This window comes from Erythrolamprus reginae, chromosome 5 (genome assembly GCF_031021105.1).
Source record: "Erythrolamprus reginae isolate rEryReg1 chromosome 5, rEryReg1.hap1, whole genome shotgun sequence".
Classification (NCBI taxonomy): Eukaryota; Metazoa; Chordata; class Lepidosauria; order Squamata; family Dipsadidae; genus Erythrolamprus; species Erythrolamprus reginae.
Genome location: NC_091954.1, coordinates 49,827,070 through 49,846,113, shown reverse-complemented (window position 1 = coordinate 49,846,113; position 19,044 = coordinate 49,827,070). Strand labels below are relative to the sequence as shown.

At 38.8% G+C, this 19,044-nt stretch overlaps 1 protein-coding gene across 1 annotated transcript in view; it reads left to right on the top strand.

The window, feature by feature from the left end:
• LOC139168589 (scavenger receptor cysteine-rich domain-containing protein DMBT1-like) overlaps nt 1-16,063 on the top strand; it is a 100,948-nt gene extending 84,885 nt beyond the window's left edge. The window contains exons 52-58 of the mRNA XM_070754212.1: nt 148-298; nt 2,823-3,043; nt 3,999-4,037; nt 9,003-9,029; nt 10,050-10,225; nt 12,811-13,175; nt 15,617-16,063. Coding sequence (XP_070610313.1) covers nt 148-298; nt 2,823-3,043; nt 3,999-4,037; nt 9,003-9,029; nt 10,050-10,225; nt 12,811-13,175; nt 15,617-15,815 — 1,178 coding nt within the window. The 3' untranslated portion in view covers nt 15,816-16,063. The remainder of the gene's footprint in view (nt 1-147; nt 299-2,822; nt 3,044-3,998; nt 4,038-9,002; nt 9,030-10,049; nt 10,226-12,810; nt 13,176-15,616) is intronic.
• Nucleotides 16,064-19,044: the final 2,981 nt, after the last annotated feature.

Genomic DNA, 19,044 nt, shown 5'->3' with positions numbered 1-19,044 from the left:
TCACACACAAATTGTGCAATTGGCAGGCCGTTACCAGAACGGCGCACCCTAGCGCACTGGTAGAAACCCACCACTAGTGTGTACCAACAGAAACATACTATACCAATAAAGCCCTTCATTGGCCTTTATTAATTTGTTTTCCTCTAGGCAAATGTCTCTATGGCTGCAAACTCACAGGTCCTTCAGGTTCATTTTCAAGTCCATTCTATCCTTCACACTACCCAAAGAATTCTTACTGTGTTTGGGACATAGAGGTAGAGGAAAAACGTCATGTAGAAATCACATTTGAAGATTTCAGGTAATGATGGGCCTGCTAGTTCATCAATGAAAATGCTGTTGTAACTAAACATATTTCATATTTTATATTTGGAAAGTTTTTCAGGAACTATCACACAGAATGCATGGTATTTTCTTGATTCTTCTATCTTATAATAGAGTGATCTATAAACTAGAACAGTGATGGCGAACTTTTTTCCCTTGGGTGCTGAAAGAGCGTGTATGCACGCTATCACACATACGTGAGTGCCCACACCCATAATTCAATGCCTGGGGAGGGCGAAAACAGCTTCCCCTGCCCCCCAGAGATGCTCTGGAGGCCAGAAACAGCCTCTTTCCCAACTTCTGGTACGCTCAGTAGGCTCATGTTTCCCCCTCTCCAGGCTCCAAAGGATTCCCTGGAGCTGGGGGGAGGATAAAAATGTCCTCCCCCGTCCTCTTGGAGGTTCTCTGGAAGCCAAAAATGCCCTCCTAGGGCCTCTGTATGAGCCAAAAATCAGTTGGGCAGTACCCACATGCACACTGGAGCTGAGCTAGGGAATGGCTCGCATGCCAGCAGATATGGCTCCGCGTTGCCACCTGTGGCAGCCGTGCCATAGGTTTGCCATCACTGAACTAAAATATGTGTTTATGATTTTAATAGCATTATTATCCATTATATCCTAAGACTGCAAGCATACAAAGTTCTAAGAATATAATGGGAAGTATTTGTGTGCATGTGTGTGTTTGCCTTCTGTCCAATTTCTGCTTAATTTAACTATTTTTTTTCTCAATATTCGAGACATTAACCAATAGCACCTTAAAGAACAGCAAAGGAATGCAATATGTATTAGGTAATAAAATTCTATCTGTTCTAACTGAATATTCTTAAAATAATAAATTATTTCAAGTAATTTTTTACTTGTTTGTTTGTGTATGACCTGACAAATGTCTCTTTGAAAGCAGAGTGTAATAACAATTTAATTGTACTTGCTTTATATCAAGAATACTGATCTTAAAAACACAGGATCTTAAATGGCCTATAACCCCAGTAACTCTAATCAAATTATAACATGGAATGTGATAGAGTATTATGCATTTTGCATAATAATAATCATAATCATAACAATAATCATAATAATCATAATCATAACCATCATAATAAAAACGACTCTGGCATGCCAGTGAAAGTGGTCCCAGTGGTCCTTGGCACACTGGGTGCAGTGCCAAATGATCTCAGCGGACATTTGAAAACCATCAGATGTCCATCTGATGGTTACCAAATCTCCATCTGTCAATTGCAAAAAGCCGCTTTACTGGGATTGGCACACATAATTTGCTGCTACATCACGCAGTCCTAGGTGCTTGGGAAGCATCCAACTGATGATGAAATACGAAATCCAGCATAGTGGTCTCGTTTGCTGTGTTGTACTGACAATAACAACAACAACAATTATAATAATAATTTATTAGACTTGTATACCGCTCCTCTCTGAAGACTCGGGCGGCTCACAACAACAATAAAACAATAAAGTTCATGCTTAAAATTTATAAGTAACTCTGATTTCTATTTATAGTATTGATCAAGGATGCATATATCATGATATAGCCTCCTCCCATTAGAAATAAAATTGATAGCACATTTAAAAACTGAATTGTTAGAACCTATACAAGATAAAACAACACCATTGGCTTGTTATCAGTGCTGTTATTATAGCATGATTTTATTTTACTACTTTAAAGTTTATAACCAAGTGTATAGAATATAAATACCTTGCATTGTTTATTGGCACAGTTTTGGTAAACCACCTAGAATTTCCCTACAACTAGAAATAAAATACCATAATAAAATAAAATAAAGTATATTTTTATTAGATTTAATATTGTGGTGAGTAACCTTTCCATTCTGGGAGCTTAGCTTTCTGAAGAAGGCAAGATAATTGATATAACATGGGTGGACCATTACTTTTTTTTCTTTTTCCCTCTAAGGAGTTTAGATTTAGCACTCTTTTGAAATTCTGCTATGTCTGTATTAGGGCGCACATAAATCCTTTTTGCATTTATTTATTTATTTATTTTATTTATTTATTTATTATATTAATTGGACTTATATGCCGCTCCTCTCTGTGGACTCTGGGCGGCTTACAACATTTTAGTGAAAAGTACAATAATAAAACATTCCAGGCCAATTAATAGAGTAATGACTTTTAAAAAATTTCTTAAAAACTAAACATTTAAAATCAAAGAATCACACACATACTATCATACCAAATATATTCATTGGGCAGAGGCTGGGATCTAATGACATTTAGACTCCAGACTGAGGCATTTGGGCCTTGAAATTGAAGCAAAGTTGTATTTGGTTCGAACAAGGAGAAGGAAAGAATTCAGAGGTTTCTGGCCATTGCTGGGTACTTGGTTGCTCACCTCTGCTTTAATGGAACAACTTCTGTGGGAATGTTTGAGGAAGGACAACTTTAACATATATTTTTTTTAAAAAAATCTGGATGTAGTGGTAGTTTCATGTAATTCTGAAAGCATTCACTTACTCATCCTTTTCCCCACAGGGTGGAAATGGCCAGGTATTGCACACTTGATTTTGTGGAGCTCTTTGATGGCCCTTTCTCAACATCCCGTTCATTTGGAAAAATTTGTTGGAGTCCAAAAAAGAAATACATATCCTCATCAAACAAAATGAGAGTTATATTTAAAAGTGATTCCAGCATAAGTGAAAGGGGATTTCGTGCACGCTATCGAGAAGTGCCTCCAAGGAAAACTGTGATTCGAAGTAAGGCAGCTTCACGATTATCCTTCTCTTGTTCAATTTCTTGTTCAATGATATTACCAGTAACTTGGGTATTGCTCCACTTCTTTCCCTTCTTTCCCAACAGAACACATATATTTCACAGTCATCTCAGTTGGATATTTTAATCCTTTCAATATACAGAAGATGCTTTGGTGAACTGATTTTCTCTACCTACAAATATAAAACTAAGGTTCTTGAGAGTAGAAATAAAAATATGCCCTATATTTCAAAGTATAAAACGCACATTTTTCCTCCCTAAAAGAGGCTGAAAATTCAGGTGCGTCTTATACTCTGAATTTTCCCAGCTCTTGTCTTGCAGGTTCTTTCATTGTTATTCTCTGCTAAGAATGTTTTCCAAGCCTGTCTTTGCAGGTTTTTCATTGCTCTAACTTGTTGCAAATAATTTTATTTCCAGCCCTAACCAGGTGCTAATGATATTTCCCAGTTCTTACCTGCTTGCAAGGTCTTTCATTGTTATTTTCTGCGCAGAATAGTTTCCAAGCCCTAAGTCTTTGTAGGGTTTTTTTCATTGCTCTACTTGCTCAGAATTTTTCTTTCTATCCCTAACCAGGTTGTAACAATGTTCCCAGCTTTTACTGTCTTGCAAGCTCTTTCATTTTTACTCTCTCCAAATAAAGTCTCAACTGTAGATTTGTGGTCATGAAAAAAGACAATTGCTTTTGCCTCTAGTCATCAGCTTGCATTTCATTTTCCCTCCAGCTCAACTTTTAAGGCTGTATATTTTATAACACTATAAAATATAAAACTTTATATTTTAAAGCAAAAAATTATATCTCCTTAAACATAACATCTCCCCAATCTCGGGGATAACTTAATGATGACATTGCGTTTAAAAGAACAATGTAGCCAAAGGTGCTAATGCAACTATATAAGTTAAAATATGAACTAATAGTATTGAAAACATTTCTTTCAACAGCCTTGCCGCCACCAACTACCTCAGTGGCCACGATAGTCAGTAAGCAATATTTTTATGATATGTAAAGTATTCATATATACATGTGATTATTGTTCAGTTTGGTGAGCATTTTGTACCTTGTTCCATAAAGTAGTATAGTGGTACCTCTACTTAAGAACATAATTTGTTCCGTGACCAGGTTCTTAAGTAGAAACGTTCTTAAGTAGAAGCAATTTCTCCCGTAGGAATCAATGTAAAAGCAAATAATGCGTGCAAATTCATTAGGAAAGAAATAAAAGCTCGGAATTTGGGTAGGAGGAGGAAGAGGAAGAGAAGGAGGAGGAGAGGAAGGCTGCCGAAGGAAGAAGGTGAGGTGAGGGGGAATCAAAATGATCCAAAACTTTAAGGCTTAAAAAAAAAAGGGACTCTGAGGCAGCGAGGAGGAACACGCACCTCCAATACACCCGGTGCAAGGCTACCTCCCATACACTGGCTGCTACTGCTGCTACCTGCTGCCTCTTCCTTCCCATGCTGAAGGGTTCCCCTCTCCTCTCACTCACTTGCTTTGTATCTGGCGCCTTTCTTTCACTGTGTGACTCCTCGGCTGCCCAGAGCGAAGGGAACTTTTTTTTCTCTGGGCACTAGCAGAGATTTATTCCCTGTCCAAGCGCCCAGAGAAAGAAAAGTGCTTTGTTTGCTCTGGACTGCCAAAGCCTCCTTAAGAGCCACCAGAAGGATCCTTTGGCAGCCCAGACGGCCAAGATTAAAGGGGGAATGGCAGGAAACTGGCCGGGCCTTCGTGCCACTTTCAAATTTCCTGGGAAATTTTTCAGGCTTGGGTTCTTAAGTAGAAAATGGTTCTTAAGTAGAGGCAAAAAAATCTTGAACACCCGGTTCTTATCTAGAAAAGTTCTTAAGTATAGGAATTCTTAAGTAGAGGTACCACTGTATATGTCAAATAGATAGATGTTGATAGATCAGAGCCCAGGATCAAAATTAGTTTTATTTTAAAAAATTTTAAAGCTTGGTACACTTACAAAATATCCCTTAAAATTTCACCACTGTCAAAAAAATCTATTGTTTTCTTTTCCTGATTGATCCTAATTCGTTCCCCAATTTGGGGATATCTCCAAACCAAAGAAGATAACTCCTTCTGACAATGGACAAAATCCAATCCAGATATTCCCATATTAAATGAATAAATAAAATCATGGGATAGTTATACTGAAAAATAACCGGTTACTATCCATAAAGAAACCTTATAATTGTTGGTTTTCCAAAATATTATTTTTTATTATTATTATTTATCAAATTTGTTTGCCGCCTCTCTCCGTACACTCGGGGCGGCTCACAGCAGTAATAGAAAAACAATATACAATATAAATCTAATAATTAAAACTAAAAACCCATAAAACAGCTCACATTAGAGAAACCATGGAGCTCTACGCGGTCTAGTGCCACGGAGAGGTTGCAATGGCGCAATCCGGTCGAGAGCCTCCGCTGCAGCCTTGTTCCAGGCCTCAGCAAGAGACTCTGCCGAACTGTGGACAAGTGCATCTGGAATAACCCCAAGCGCCTTCTGAAAGCCCTCTGGGTCCATCAGGCATCTGGGGGAGAACAACCTAATCGGTTCCGCCTTCCTGTGGGGAAAGATTGGAGCCAGGAAGTCAAGCAGTAGTAGAAAATGGTCCGACCATGACAAAGGCAATCCTTCTAAGCCCCGTAGTCTCAGACCATTATTCAATTGCTCAGAGAGGAATACCATGTTGGGTGCGTGTCCCCCCTCGTGAGTTGGACCCTGTATTACTTGAGTCAGGTCCATGGCTGTCATGGTGGCCATGAACTCCTGTGCCAGTCCAGAGGTTTTGCCGAGTGACGGCAGGTTAAAGTCCCCCAAGAGAATAAGTCTGGGGAACCCCACCGCCAACCTGGCTGCCTCCTCGAGTATCACAGGCAGGGCTTTTGACACGCAATTGGGAGGCAGGTATGTAAGAAACAAGCCCACCTAAACCCCTAAGTCATCAAGAGGGACTCGCAGCCCGCAATCTCTGGAGCAACGAGTCCACATAGGCAAAGGCTCTCCCTGGCTATAATAGCCACTCCTCCCCCCCTTCCCTGGGGTCAAGGTTGATGCCATATCTGAAACCCGTCTGGGCAAATTTCAGAGAGAGGAACTCCTCCCTCCGGGCCCAGCCAGGTTTCAGTTACACATGCCAGATCAGCCTCCTCATCCAGGATCAAATCCCGGATGAGGAGAGCTTTATTTACCACTGACCTGGCATTGAGCAGCAGCAACCTGAGCCCGGGGCCAGAATTACACTCATCACCAGTGCCCAGGGTTGAGCTCACGGAGTCAGAACAAGGGATCATTATTAAGCAGCGATCCCTCGTTCTCCTGGAACGGCTAGCTCCGTGGCTCCTGCCATATCTGCCTCTCCCCAGCAACACCGGGATATTCCGATCCTCTGCTACCCCAGAGATCAGTGCCCCCTCCCCTCCTGCCTCTCCAGTGTCAGGTGGGCCAAGTACCCTAAGAAATTAGTTTTATACATTGTTAAAGAAGTTCTCATAATCAGTGGCTTTAGCCTGGTTGTAAAAAGCTAAACTTATACTGGTTGTAGAAAGTCAAGGTTTTGTGGCTATAATGTTGACAAAAAACAAAATCACATCCTATAATCACATCTCCAAATCCGGTGGTGGCGAAGTGGTTAGAGTGCAGCACTAGAGGCTACTACAGCTAACTGCTAGCTGTAGTTCAGCAGTTCAAATCTTATTACCAGCTCAAGGTTTATTTATTTTATTTATTTGGTTGGATTTCTATGCCGCCCTTCTCCAGAGATTGGGGCAGCTTACAACAATAAGGGTGACTCAGCTTTCCATCCTTCCGAATTGGGTAAAATGAGGACCTAGATCAGTGGTTCTCAACCTGGGGGTCGGGACCCCTTTGGGGGTCGAACGATCGTTTCACAGGAGTCGCCTAAGACCATGGGAAAATACAAATTTCCCATGGTGTTAGGAACTACAGCTTCTATTCTGGTGCCTTGGGAGTGGGACATATTTTTACAATCCGACCAATCAGGCATTTACAGTAGGGTTGTCCCTCTGACCTTCCTGCCAATCAGCTTAAAGCTCTGTTGGGGGAATTGGTGCTACACTTATGGTCGGGGGTCATCACAACATGAGGAACTGTATTAAGGGGTCACGGCATTAGAAAGGTTGAGAATGACTGATCTAGATTGTAGGGGGCAATATGCTGATTCTGTAAACCGCTTAGAGAGGGCTGTAAAAGCACTATGAAGCAGTATATATATCTAAGTGCTATTGCTAAATTGTCATTTTCATGACAACTTTTAAATCAGGGGTCCCCAACTCCCAGGCCACAGGCCACTACCATGGCCTATTTGGAACCGGGGCACATGAATGGGGGACTAACAAGCATGTATACGCACACAGCCCGATTTGCCTGAGTGGTGGGTCAACACAGTTACTTATTTATTTATTTATTTTGTCCAATACAAATTGAAAGTTAAAGAGAATAAAAATATGTAGTAGTAAATATCAGGGAAAGGATAGAAGAAAAGATATGAGAATAGAGTATGTCAATGAAGAGTAGAAGAAAGGATGTATGAATGGGAGAAAAGATATATAAAATATAGAAGAGACAATTGGATAGGGGACGGAAGGAACACTAGTACACTTATGTTTGCCCCTTACTGACCTCTAAGGAACCTGGTGAAGTCAATCGTGGATAGTCTAAGAGAAAAATGTTGGGGGTTGGGGGTTGATACCACGGAGTCTGGTAATGAGTTCCACGTTTTGACAACTCGGTTGCTAAAGTCATATTTTTTACACACGAAAAAATATGCACATGAGTGTATAGCTCAACTTGCTCAAGTGCAGTTTGTGCAAACTGAGCTGTGAGCATGCGTGCCAGCCTACCACTTACATAGCCCAGTTCCCATCTCTCCCTCCCCAGCCAGGCCGCAAAGCTGCAAAGGTTAGGGACCACTGTTTTAAAGACAATTGAAGGCTGTAAGGTAACAGGCCCAGTTGTTACATCATTAGTCTTCATAGCAACATCTGGTTGGAATCCTAGCCAAATATACATTTTGCACATGCCATGATTTCTTCAACCAGTCATGGAGCCACTGCTTGACTGTTGCTTAGTCTCCGGTCCAACAGTCATAGGATCAAATAAGCCTGGTATTTGCCAAGAGTTGGTTGCCTTATACAGTGGTACTTCAAGATACGAACCCCTCGTCTTACGAACAACTCGTGATACGAACCCGGGGTTCAGAAAAATTTTGCCTCTTCTTACGAACTTTTTTTGAGTTACGAACCGGCGTTCGGAGACTGCTGGGAAGCTGCGCGGCTGTTTTAAAAGGTGACAGCCGGGCGGCGGGGCTTCCCAGAAGCCTCCCAAACGCCGGTTCGTAACTCGAACAAAGTTCATAAGAAGAGGCAAAATTTTTCTGAACCCCGGGTTCGGTTCGGGAGGTTGCTGGGAAGCCCCCCAGCCCGGCTGTCACCTTTTAAAACAGCCGCGCCGCTTCCCAGCTGTCTCCCGAAGCCGAACGCGGAAGTTCGGCTTTGGCGTTCGGCTTCAGGAGACAGCTGGGAAGCGGTGCGGCTGTTTTAAAAGGTCGCAGCCGGCCTGGGGGGCTTCCCAGCACCCCCCCGAACCCCGAACCCGGGTTCGGGGGGGTGCTGGGAAGCCCCCCAGGCCGGCTGTCACCTTTTAAAACAGCCGCGCGGCTTCCCAGCAGTCGCCGAAAGCCGGTTTTTTGCGGGGGGTTTTTTGGTTGCACGGATTGACTTTACATTGTTTCCTATGGGAAACAATGTTTCGTCTTACGAACCTTTCGTCTTACGAACCTCCTCCTTGCACCAATTAAGTTCGTATCATGAGGTATTACTGTATTTGAAGAATAGTTTCTGAGTCGCAGATCTAGTAATTATTCCATAAGTTATTTCTACAAGCTAATTTGTAAAATATGTCTTAATTGTATTTTTTTTCTTTCATAGCTCTTCCAGATGATACCACAGATTTTGGTAATTTTTATTGTTGTTCAGTTACTTAATTAAACGTTTTCATGGACCTAAGACATTCCACAAGAATTCAAATAATTATATTTATTTGTTCAGTAGCAATAGTAGTCTAATGGTGGCGACGCTCACTTCTCAGAAGGTTTGAGTTCAATCCTAGGTTGTAGCAGATGTTTTTCTCCTAGGGCGCAAATTAAAGAAAATAAATCTGTGAATGTCATGTAGACAACAGGAAGGGCAGCTGGCCAATAAATGCTCAGCTCTATCCAATTGCCCCAACTTCATCAAGTAGAGCCCACAGGATTCTAAAAAGGGAGTTCAATAGCAAATTGCCACCCACACAATGATGAAAGTTTTAAAAGTTTTTGGAAACCACACAAATGTTAGTGTGAGCAAGGGCGAGTGAGTGTATTAGACAGAAGTATCTCCTCCAACTCACTGCTGCTTAAGGTCATAGTGAAGAGTGGAGAAGAGATTTTGTTACTGATTAAAGTGATTGTGGCAAAAACATAAGTGATGGAAACGAAGGAGGAAGCAAAGCCAGTATTCTTATTATTCAGGATGCCACAGCTGAATAACCTATCTGATTCACAGAACTTTACAAAAAGTTCAAATGCCCTTACCTTCTATTTTTAACTCCTGTCTTTTTCATATATCTTTTATTTTATCATAGGAAGCATGTTGAGAAGAAAAGATAGAACAACTGCGTAGTGGCTTTTGACTCAACAGTACTAGCAGCAGTAACTAATAAGGCCCTGATATTAATATGTGCAAGCATACCAAACAATTTTGAAATGAACTAATAAATACTTATAGTTGTAAAACAACATGAGCAGATTGCTGATTAATTTGGAAATGTAGAATGAAACATTTAAATACTATAAATATGATTATTTTAAGTTATGGTATTTCAATGATACCTGCATTAATAATAATCATTATAATAGCTATTATTAATAATAATAGCTACAATTTTATATGTTTTCTTCTATTGACTGACATCACATTTCCTTTCTCATGGTGCAGTAACACTTTCTTGCTATGCGGAATACATGAAGGCAGTTATTGGGAAACAATATCTCATTTCAAAGGGCTGCCTTGACTGTAATTTGTATATAAGCGATTCTACCTGTACACCTGACATTTCAAAAGATAAATTTACATTCTATATACCATATGATGGCTGTGGAACCAAAAGAGAAGTAAGTATCTGATAATGTGACCAGTCATTATAATCAAATGATTGTTCTTTTGGAAAGTTTGAAAACCTTATAAATACAGTGTCAATTTCTTTTCCTGGAAATAAATTGTACTTAAGGAGCTGCTGTAACTAATTCTTATTTGGAGATGTTAACCAATACTTGATCACCTAAACTAGTGGTCATTAAAACATTTTATGCCAGGTGGCCAAAACCAACAATAACAACATTAGATTAGGTGGACCCAGTTAACCCAGTAATAGATTATGTAGCCTAAGTGGTGTGATAAAATTCTTTTAGGTCAGTGAGATTTCCTTCTTATCAATGCAAATGTGTTTAAATAGTCTATTTGTCTTCATTCTACATACTAATAAGGGAGAATATTTATAGCTAAATACTAATAAGGGAGAATATTTATACATGAGGGGCCCTTGGTATTCTCCGAACTTGCACACGCTTCATTACTCAAACTAGGTAACATCATCAGTGTTAGTAAGGAGTAGTATTTGCTGTCAGTTTATAGGCTAGTGGCTTGTCTGACAGTGTTGGTGCAGGGTGGTCATAGAGATTCTTTCATTGGGCTGTTTGCTGTACGCTTCTTGGCAGGTATTTGATTGAGGTATTGCTTACTTGATTGTTGGTCTGATGTTAACTTTGGTGTTAATCTATGCTGATCTATGACCTATAAACCCTACATGGCATAGGACCAGATTATCTCTGAGACTGCCTTCTGACGCATGAATCCCAGCATCTGGTGAGGTCCCGTCAGCCAGACAATGCTGGCTGGTGGGGCTTAAGGGAAGAACCTTTTCTGTGGGGGGCCTGGCCCTCTGGAACCAGCTCCCCCCAGAGATTTGCACTGCCCCACCCTCCTTGCTTTCCGAAAAAGTTTGAAAACTCATCTTTGCTGCCCAGCCTGGGGCCACTAGATCTCCCCCCACACCCGACCAATGAATGTGTTCAGAGTGGCCTATTGAGTGAAGGATAAGTTAAATGTTTTTAAGGTTTTTAAGGATCTTTTAAAGTCTTTTAATTGTAATTAATTGGATCAAATTGTTTTACTATGTATTCTATGTTTGTTGTGAGCCACCCCGAGTCCATGGAGAGGGACGGCATACAAATCCAATTAATAATAATTATTATTATAATTATAATTATAATAATTATAATATAATATAATAAAATTATTATCATCATCATCATCATCTGGGTGGTGATTGCTGGTGGAGAGGTTGTTCGATTTCTTTGTTCCTTTTTGGGTTGGGTGATCGTCTCTTTTGCATAATCTAAAGATGTTCTTAATGTCTGTGTGTATTGATGACTGATTTGTCAGGGTGCCAGGTTTCTAAAAATTTCCTGGCGTTTTTGGACTTGGCTTGATCAGAGATGGGCTGTGCGCAGCTCCACGGCTCTGGAGTGCGAATGCGGATTCGAGCACAATTTTGCTCCCCGCATGCATGCAGGGAAGCAAAAGATCACAGAAATGTGCCTGCACGTGCATCCCTGTGTGAGATTTTGCTTCCTGCACAGGTGTGGGGAGCAAAATTGTGCTCAATCCCACACTTGCACTCCAGAGAGCTGCGCCCAATTAGCTGTTCCGGCAGCAACCCATCTCTGGGCTTGATCTAGGATGGTCACATTTTCTCAATTGAAACTATGATTAAATCTGTCTCTATGTTGTGAAATTAAATAATTTTCATCACGTGTTCTGACTACTAGGCAGTGTTCTGTCTGTTTGTCCTATATAGTGGTTATTGTAGTCCTTGCTGAGAGCAAATATCACTCCTTGCACTGATGGATGTTACGTAGTTTGAGTAATGAAATGTCTGCAACAGAACAATCAAGCCCACAGAGCAGCTTTTAAGATATGTGGAGTTCAATCCTTGCTTTAGAAAAATGCAAAAGAAATTCTGAGACATGATCGACTATCTGGCTACCTAAGTATATTGTCATGGTTTCTTTCCATAGATAATGGTGACTAGGGTGGTGGAAGGATGCCATGGACTTTCTACTATTAACATAAGTAGTTAGCCAATGATTTTTATCAATTCCTAAACCCTGATTACATTCAATAGCTTAATATTTTCTTACCTAGGGAAAAAGTGGGTTGCTATTATATTTCTTACAGGTGTACCATAAATGCAGAAATGATAATACACCATTTCTCAGTCTTTCAAAAAATGTACTAGCAGTTAAATGCCGTATCTTTCTCAGAATAATGAGTAGGTACACCTGCAAAAATGCAGAAAGGGAGGGGGGGTGTTCTTCAGTGTTTCCTAAGACCTTAGTTTTAAAGGTGTTTTTTTTTAATTGTAGTAAAGACTTTCTGGTTTACTGTAGCTCCTGTGCAGGCACTTTGCTATACAATTTGAAAGTTACTGTGTTTTTTGACTCATATCCCTGCTATTTTTACCTTAAAAGAACTATAGTGAGGGCAACATTGCAAAACTGTATTGTAAAACTATTGAAGTTATTTAATTTTTTAGCTCTTTCCAGGAGAACAAAGGGTTATTGCAGCAATTATTTCTACTAAATCAAATGCTTTAAAAATGATTGCATTTATATATATTTGCTTTATGTTTTAACAGAATTATGGGAAGATAAGCACTTTCACCAATATTGTCAGCAGCACTGGGAATGGCGTAACTCCTCAGTTTCGATTCATCTGTAAAATGGAGCCCAGCAAAAATATGGAAGTCACCCACAACATTGATGAATTTGAATCCACAAAGCAAGGGCAAAAATTTCATATGGAATTTTTATTTTATGAGTCACCTTTCTTTACACAGCCAATAAATAACATGGGTTACTTTATGAACCTGAACCAGAATGCATACATTCAAGCCACACTCTACAGCTTTAATAGAAAACAGATATTATTCATAGACTCCTGTGTGGCATCTCCTTATCGTTACGACTTCGTAAAGGAACCTTATGTCATGATAAATAAAGGGTAAGGCTAAAAAATCAGTATTTCTTCACATAATCATTATTTTTTTGCCTCTCTTTCGTATCTAGATACATTTGTTGTCACTTTATCTGCTTTCTCCATTATACTCTTAAGGAAGTTTTCCTTTAATGCCTTTGAATCAGCGTGTGTCAAGCTGATGCTTTCCAAATGTGTGAAAGTTCAGTTCCCATAACTATAGCCAGCCAGCCAATGGTCATGATAACTAGGGATTAGATAAATTATATTCCAGCACATCTGGATCAAAATATGATATTAAAAAGTGCTTTAAGCTTTTCAGTCATTCTCTCAGCATTCTCTCCATTTCCTTCTGTTGCTTAACACCAAACGTAACTTAATTAAATATTATAATTTCTACTTAGATTTGTTTGGCTTATTTAACAATCTATTGGATATCACCCATCCTGCCATTATTTTTGCCAACATGGTCTTAACCTTTCTGTTATATATATCAGTTATCTTTAGTCTCTAATTCTGTTTCCAACTCTCTCTTGTGAAAAATTTTCCTGATCATCACACACATCATAAATTTCACAATTTTGATAAGTAGATAATTATAATTGCTAAATAATGCAGAATAAATTGAAAATGACTGATCGACAGGAACACATATACAAATGCAGAACAATTTTCCCCAAATGGCTTAAAAGATATCTACCAAATGTATGTGATAGTCCAAACTCTAAGTCACTGTTGTCATGAAATTACATTTTACTGACTTCCTATTGCAACTTATTTGCAGATAGGTAACATTATAATCCATTTATTTGTTAAGATCAACCTAAGAATTTCAGTAGAATAAACAGAGGACAGTGGACTATCCGTGTTCTCTATGCCTTATGTGGTTCACAAGCAAACAGTTTAGAAAGTGAATAGATAGTATACAGCCAGGGGTGGATTCCTACTACTGCAGCTTTGGTTAGCTTGTGTGTGCACTTGTGCATCCCAGTGTGTTTTTGCTTCTGTGCATGCACAAGAAGCAAAATCTTGTGAGGAGACATGCATGTAAGAGAGATTTTGGTGATTTTTTTTGTTTCCACGCATACACAGAAGCAAAAATCACCAAAATCTCATGCGTGCATCCCCTTGCAAGATTTTTCCTCCTGCACATGCTGGGACATGCATGCACGCACACGAGATAACTGAAGCTGCGTGTACAGTGTAACAATCGCTACCGGTGCGCCGTCCTTTACCGTATCGGTAGCAACCCGCTACTGTATACAGCGTATTGTGGGAAATTAGAGCTTGTCAAAATAAATTAAACTGGCTGTGTGCAAGGTTGTTAATAAGAAGAAATTAGATATGTTAGGGGAAATGTGAAAATAAATTGAAGGCAGTGTTAATGGATGAAAAAGTGTGATGTAAAATAAAATGACATAAGATCAAGAACGAATAGATGCTGAATGAAAGCAGATGAATACAGAGTAAGTGTCCTGTATGAAGGAAATACAGGTGGTCCTCAACTTACGACCATAAATTGAACTCAGAATTTATGTTGCTAAGTGAAATACTGTAATTGTTAAATTAGTTTTGCCCTATTTTATCACATTCCTACCCACAGTTGTTAAGTGAATCGCTGCAGTTGTTAAGTGAATCTTGATTCCCCATTGACTTTGCTTGTACGAAGGTCACAAAATGGGATCACATGACGCTGGGACACTACAACTGTCATCAATATGAGTCAGTTGCCAAGTGTCTGGATTTTGATCACTTGACCATGGCGATGCTGCAATGGTCGTAAGTGTGTAAAACAGTTTAAATCATTTTTTTTCAGAGCTGTTGTAACTTTGAATGGTCACTAAATGAACTGTTTGCAAATCAAAGATTACCTGTATGTGAAGGTTGTTGTTCATATGGAATAAGTGAATGGGATTGAATCGCAAAACAACAAACAAAAGGAGAATGAACAGATTGAGGGGAATGACTGAAAAACTAAGGAATGTATACAGTGGATCTAATTTTCAAAACTAGAGTGAAGCTTAAAGAACAAAAGTATAGAGTATTGCACATGCGCAGGGGAAATAAGGATGGTTTTCAAGGACCAAATGGTACAGAGACATATTGAAAAGTGTTGGTACAAATCAGAATTAGTTCTATTTCTGATTCATTCCATTATCCTCAAGTTTCTTTAGCTTGGTATTTCTAACTCTTTTTTCTTTGCTTAGTATAATGTTTGTTGTCCTACATTATTCTTATGTATGTATGGTTTTTTCCCAACATTTTTCATTTTAAAATCTTCCTCTTTTGTCATTCTTGTGTATTTTATTATCAGAATGGATTGCCTAGCAATCTATTTGCAATTATGCAACTTTTTGCAAACCGGTAAATCTATGAACAAATTCCCTCTCATAAGCGTGATATTCACTGGAGCATGCGTGCCAATTCTAACAAAGAAATGACATTCATCTTTGTTTCATCTCTTTCAGATGCTTAATGGATAATACATACCAACTTTTTTCTTCAAGGAACAGGAGAAACATCAGCTTCAGATTTAAATCTTTCACATTGCGCGACAACTATTCCACGGTTTATATTCGCTGCAAGATATTTGTGTGCAAAGCATATGATTATTCCTCTCGTTGCTACCAAGGCTGCAATAAAAATAATAGAATAACATGGAAATAATTTTTCTGGCCTATTATGCTTACCAAATGAATAGCAGCTTGAACGTAATCAAATACATGGTCTTATCATGCAAATCTTTCTCAATAATGACAATTTTTCAATTATTGTATTGCAGAATTGAACTATTCAGTGTTTAAATGTTCTCACTGTTGTTCTATTATCTATCATCCTCATTCCTGTCACCTGGTTGACTTCAATTAGATGTGGGGACAGTTACAACTCTTTTGGCTTAATTCATCATACTTAATTAGGTAGTTGAACAACCTAGTGAAATAAATAAAGATATGTAGAAACATTCTGGTTTTGAGTGTTTAATCAACATGGGAAAAATAGAGTAATTGATTTTTATCATCATTATTACAAAGTTAAATGTTATTCTTATTTGGTAATACACGGAGTCTATATTTCTATTTTGTGAAGCTACGGGCTACTGTATCTAGGTTTTATTTGTTTGACTCAAATATCATTCAGTATTTAGAACAATAAAATGCATAATAATTTGGATATTATTTAATGTACAAGTTCAGCTAAATTTGCACACAAGTGGAGAACTAGTGGGACACCATAGAGAGGGTAACTGTATCACATTATTTTGTTAAAAGATTTTGTCAAAGAATGCATTTTAGATTTTAAAAAAGAATGCAGCAGTTCCAGATTTAGTAGTATGGACTAAAAGAAAAACCTTTACCCATTACAATAATTATTGATCTTCTCTGCTCTATTATTGTGACCCAAAAATGTAAATGGTACATTCTTCTCTGATACAAGATTGTAACTCATTATAGAACAAATTGGTCTAAAGAAAATAATTAAATATAAAATCAGACTGAAACTAATGGGCTGTAGTCTAAATGACAATAGAATACAGTAGTAGTAGATGATGTTATAACGAGGGATCATGCTGGTTATTTTAAATGTTATGGAAAACAGCTTCTCACTAAAATAAATACAAAAGAGAGGTTTTCCATACAAAAGTCAGAATGGGAATGAGGGCCTATGAATGTCAGGGTTCGAAGTAACACCCCTCTAAAACAATGGGGGTAATCTAGTGTCCTTGTCCCCAAAACACTATGAAGAGTGATGATCGAATACCTTTAAAACTTAAGAAGATTCACTTGAATAAAAATAGCAGTTGCGTAACTGGGTATCAGACCAGAATGGGCTCATTTATTATTATTATTTTTATTATTATTTATTGGATTTGTATGCCGCCCCTCTCCGCAGACTCGGGGCGGCTAACAACAATGATAAAAAACAACATGTAACAATCCAATTTAATAAGACAACTAAAAACCCTTATTATAAAAACCAAACATATACACAAACATACCATACATAACTTGTAATGGCCTAGGGGAAGGAATATCCTAACTCCCCCATGCCTGGCGACAAAGGTGGGTCTTGAGTAATTTGCGAAAGATAAAGAATCCATCCAGAATCATTAAAATAAAATGTAAACGTAGCATTATTCCAAACACGTAGGCTTAACTTTCAGCAATAGTATTGACTCAGTCATGAACAGTCCCTCCTCTCCCCGTAATGATGTATTAGGGCTACATTTAGAGAATGGGGTGAATGCCAATTTTCCAGAGCAGTCCCTGTATTTGCACAGGTGCATATCACTTGCCAATCAGAAAACGTCTCGGATCACACTATCAAGAATATTTTTTTAAAATAATCTCACATGTGCACATTTGCAGATATTAGGACTGCCTCATTGTATTTTGAAGTTGAGAAACATCACACCTGTGGATCTAAGTCATTGTTAGGTACCATGGAAAAATCTATAAATTTTTAAATCTTATTGCATCAGCACATCCCACCCAGTCGGGCAAGAAAGATACGTTACAGACCATCAGTCAAAGAACTCTGACTAGCTGCTCCTCTGCCTATGCGAGCTTTTGTTCCCCAGAGGTGAGTTAGGCCCTCATTCTTCTGGCCTTTCAAAAAGGAGTTAAAACAGCATAACTAATCTTATGTATGCTGACGGCAGCAAGATTACTTTATGCACAAAAATCGAGGGACACTGATTCTCACAACAGACGAATGGCTGCAAAAGTTGATGGAGCTAGCAGAGATGGCTAAACGGACTGTTTTGTTTAAAGAAAAGAACCCATCAAGTTTGTTTCCCCTAAGAAACTGTTTTTGGATTTTGTGCTTGAGGAAAAAATGAAGCTTTGATTTTGGGTTTTGCTGATTAGATATGTTGGTATTATAGAAATGGCAAATGGTTAAAGAAGCCAAATCCAGTTTCATCATTTGCCTGATTTCATGACAAGCCATAATAATAATATTTGATACTGATTTCCGTAGTCCCTCCCCCCCAGTTTTGTCAATTTTAGTATTCATGCATTGCAGAAAGCTATTGTAGCCAAAGGCCAGCTGCTAGGACATTGTGGGAACTAAAGACATAGATTTTTTTAAAAGAAAAGTAGCATCAGCTTTCTGAGATAAGCAGGTCAAGAACCAGGCATTGCAGACATTCCAGGAATAACAATAACAATAGCACTTATATACTGCTTCACAGTGTTTTACAGTCGTCTCAAAGCAATTTATGGGATCACCATATTTTCCCCACCAATCTGGGTCCTTATTTTGACCAACTTCAAAAGATGAAAGGCTGACTCAACCTTGAGCCGGTGAGAGTTGAACAGCAGGAAGTTGGCAGAGTTAGCCTGCAATATTGCATTCTAACCACTGTGCCACCATGGCTCTAGTGTGCTTTTTTCGCAACAAGATAGTCTAACAGAATTTTGAAAACTTGTCTATGTTTCACCAAACAAATTTAAAGCGGGTTTTTTTCAGCATTTCCCCCCTCAAGCTTGCCTCCATTACAGGAAAGTGTGGTCTGTTCTATAATTTCCTACTCCCACACAACCTTTAAAGGCTGATTCATTTCTCCCCAAGATGAACTCTACATTCCCTTTCCTGTCATTTATGAAAGCATCTTCAAAGTGAAGCAGCTCCACAGCAAGGGAGACTCACTCGCGCAACCAACTTTAAGTATTGCATTGTCTTTCAGTAGCATGAGAAATTGAATATTTGCTATCATGCATCAAGCCTGCTTTATATTGCATAAGAGGAAACATTAAGCCAGTGTTTTTCAATCAGAATCTGGTTTCCCCATTGACTTTGCTTGTCAGAAGGTTGTAAAAAGGGATTACATGACCCCGGACATTGCAACGGTTATAAATATGAATCAGTTGTCAATAATTTATTTATTTATTTA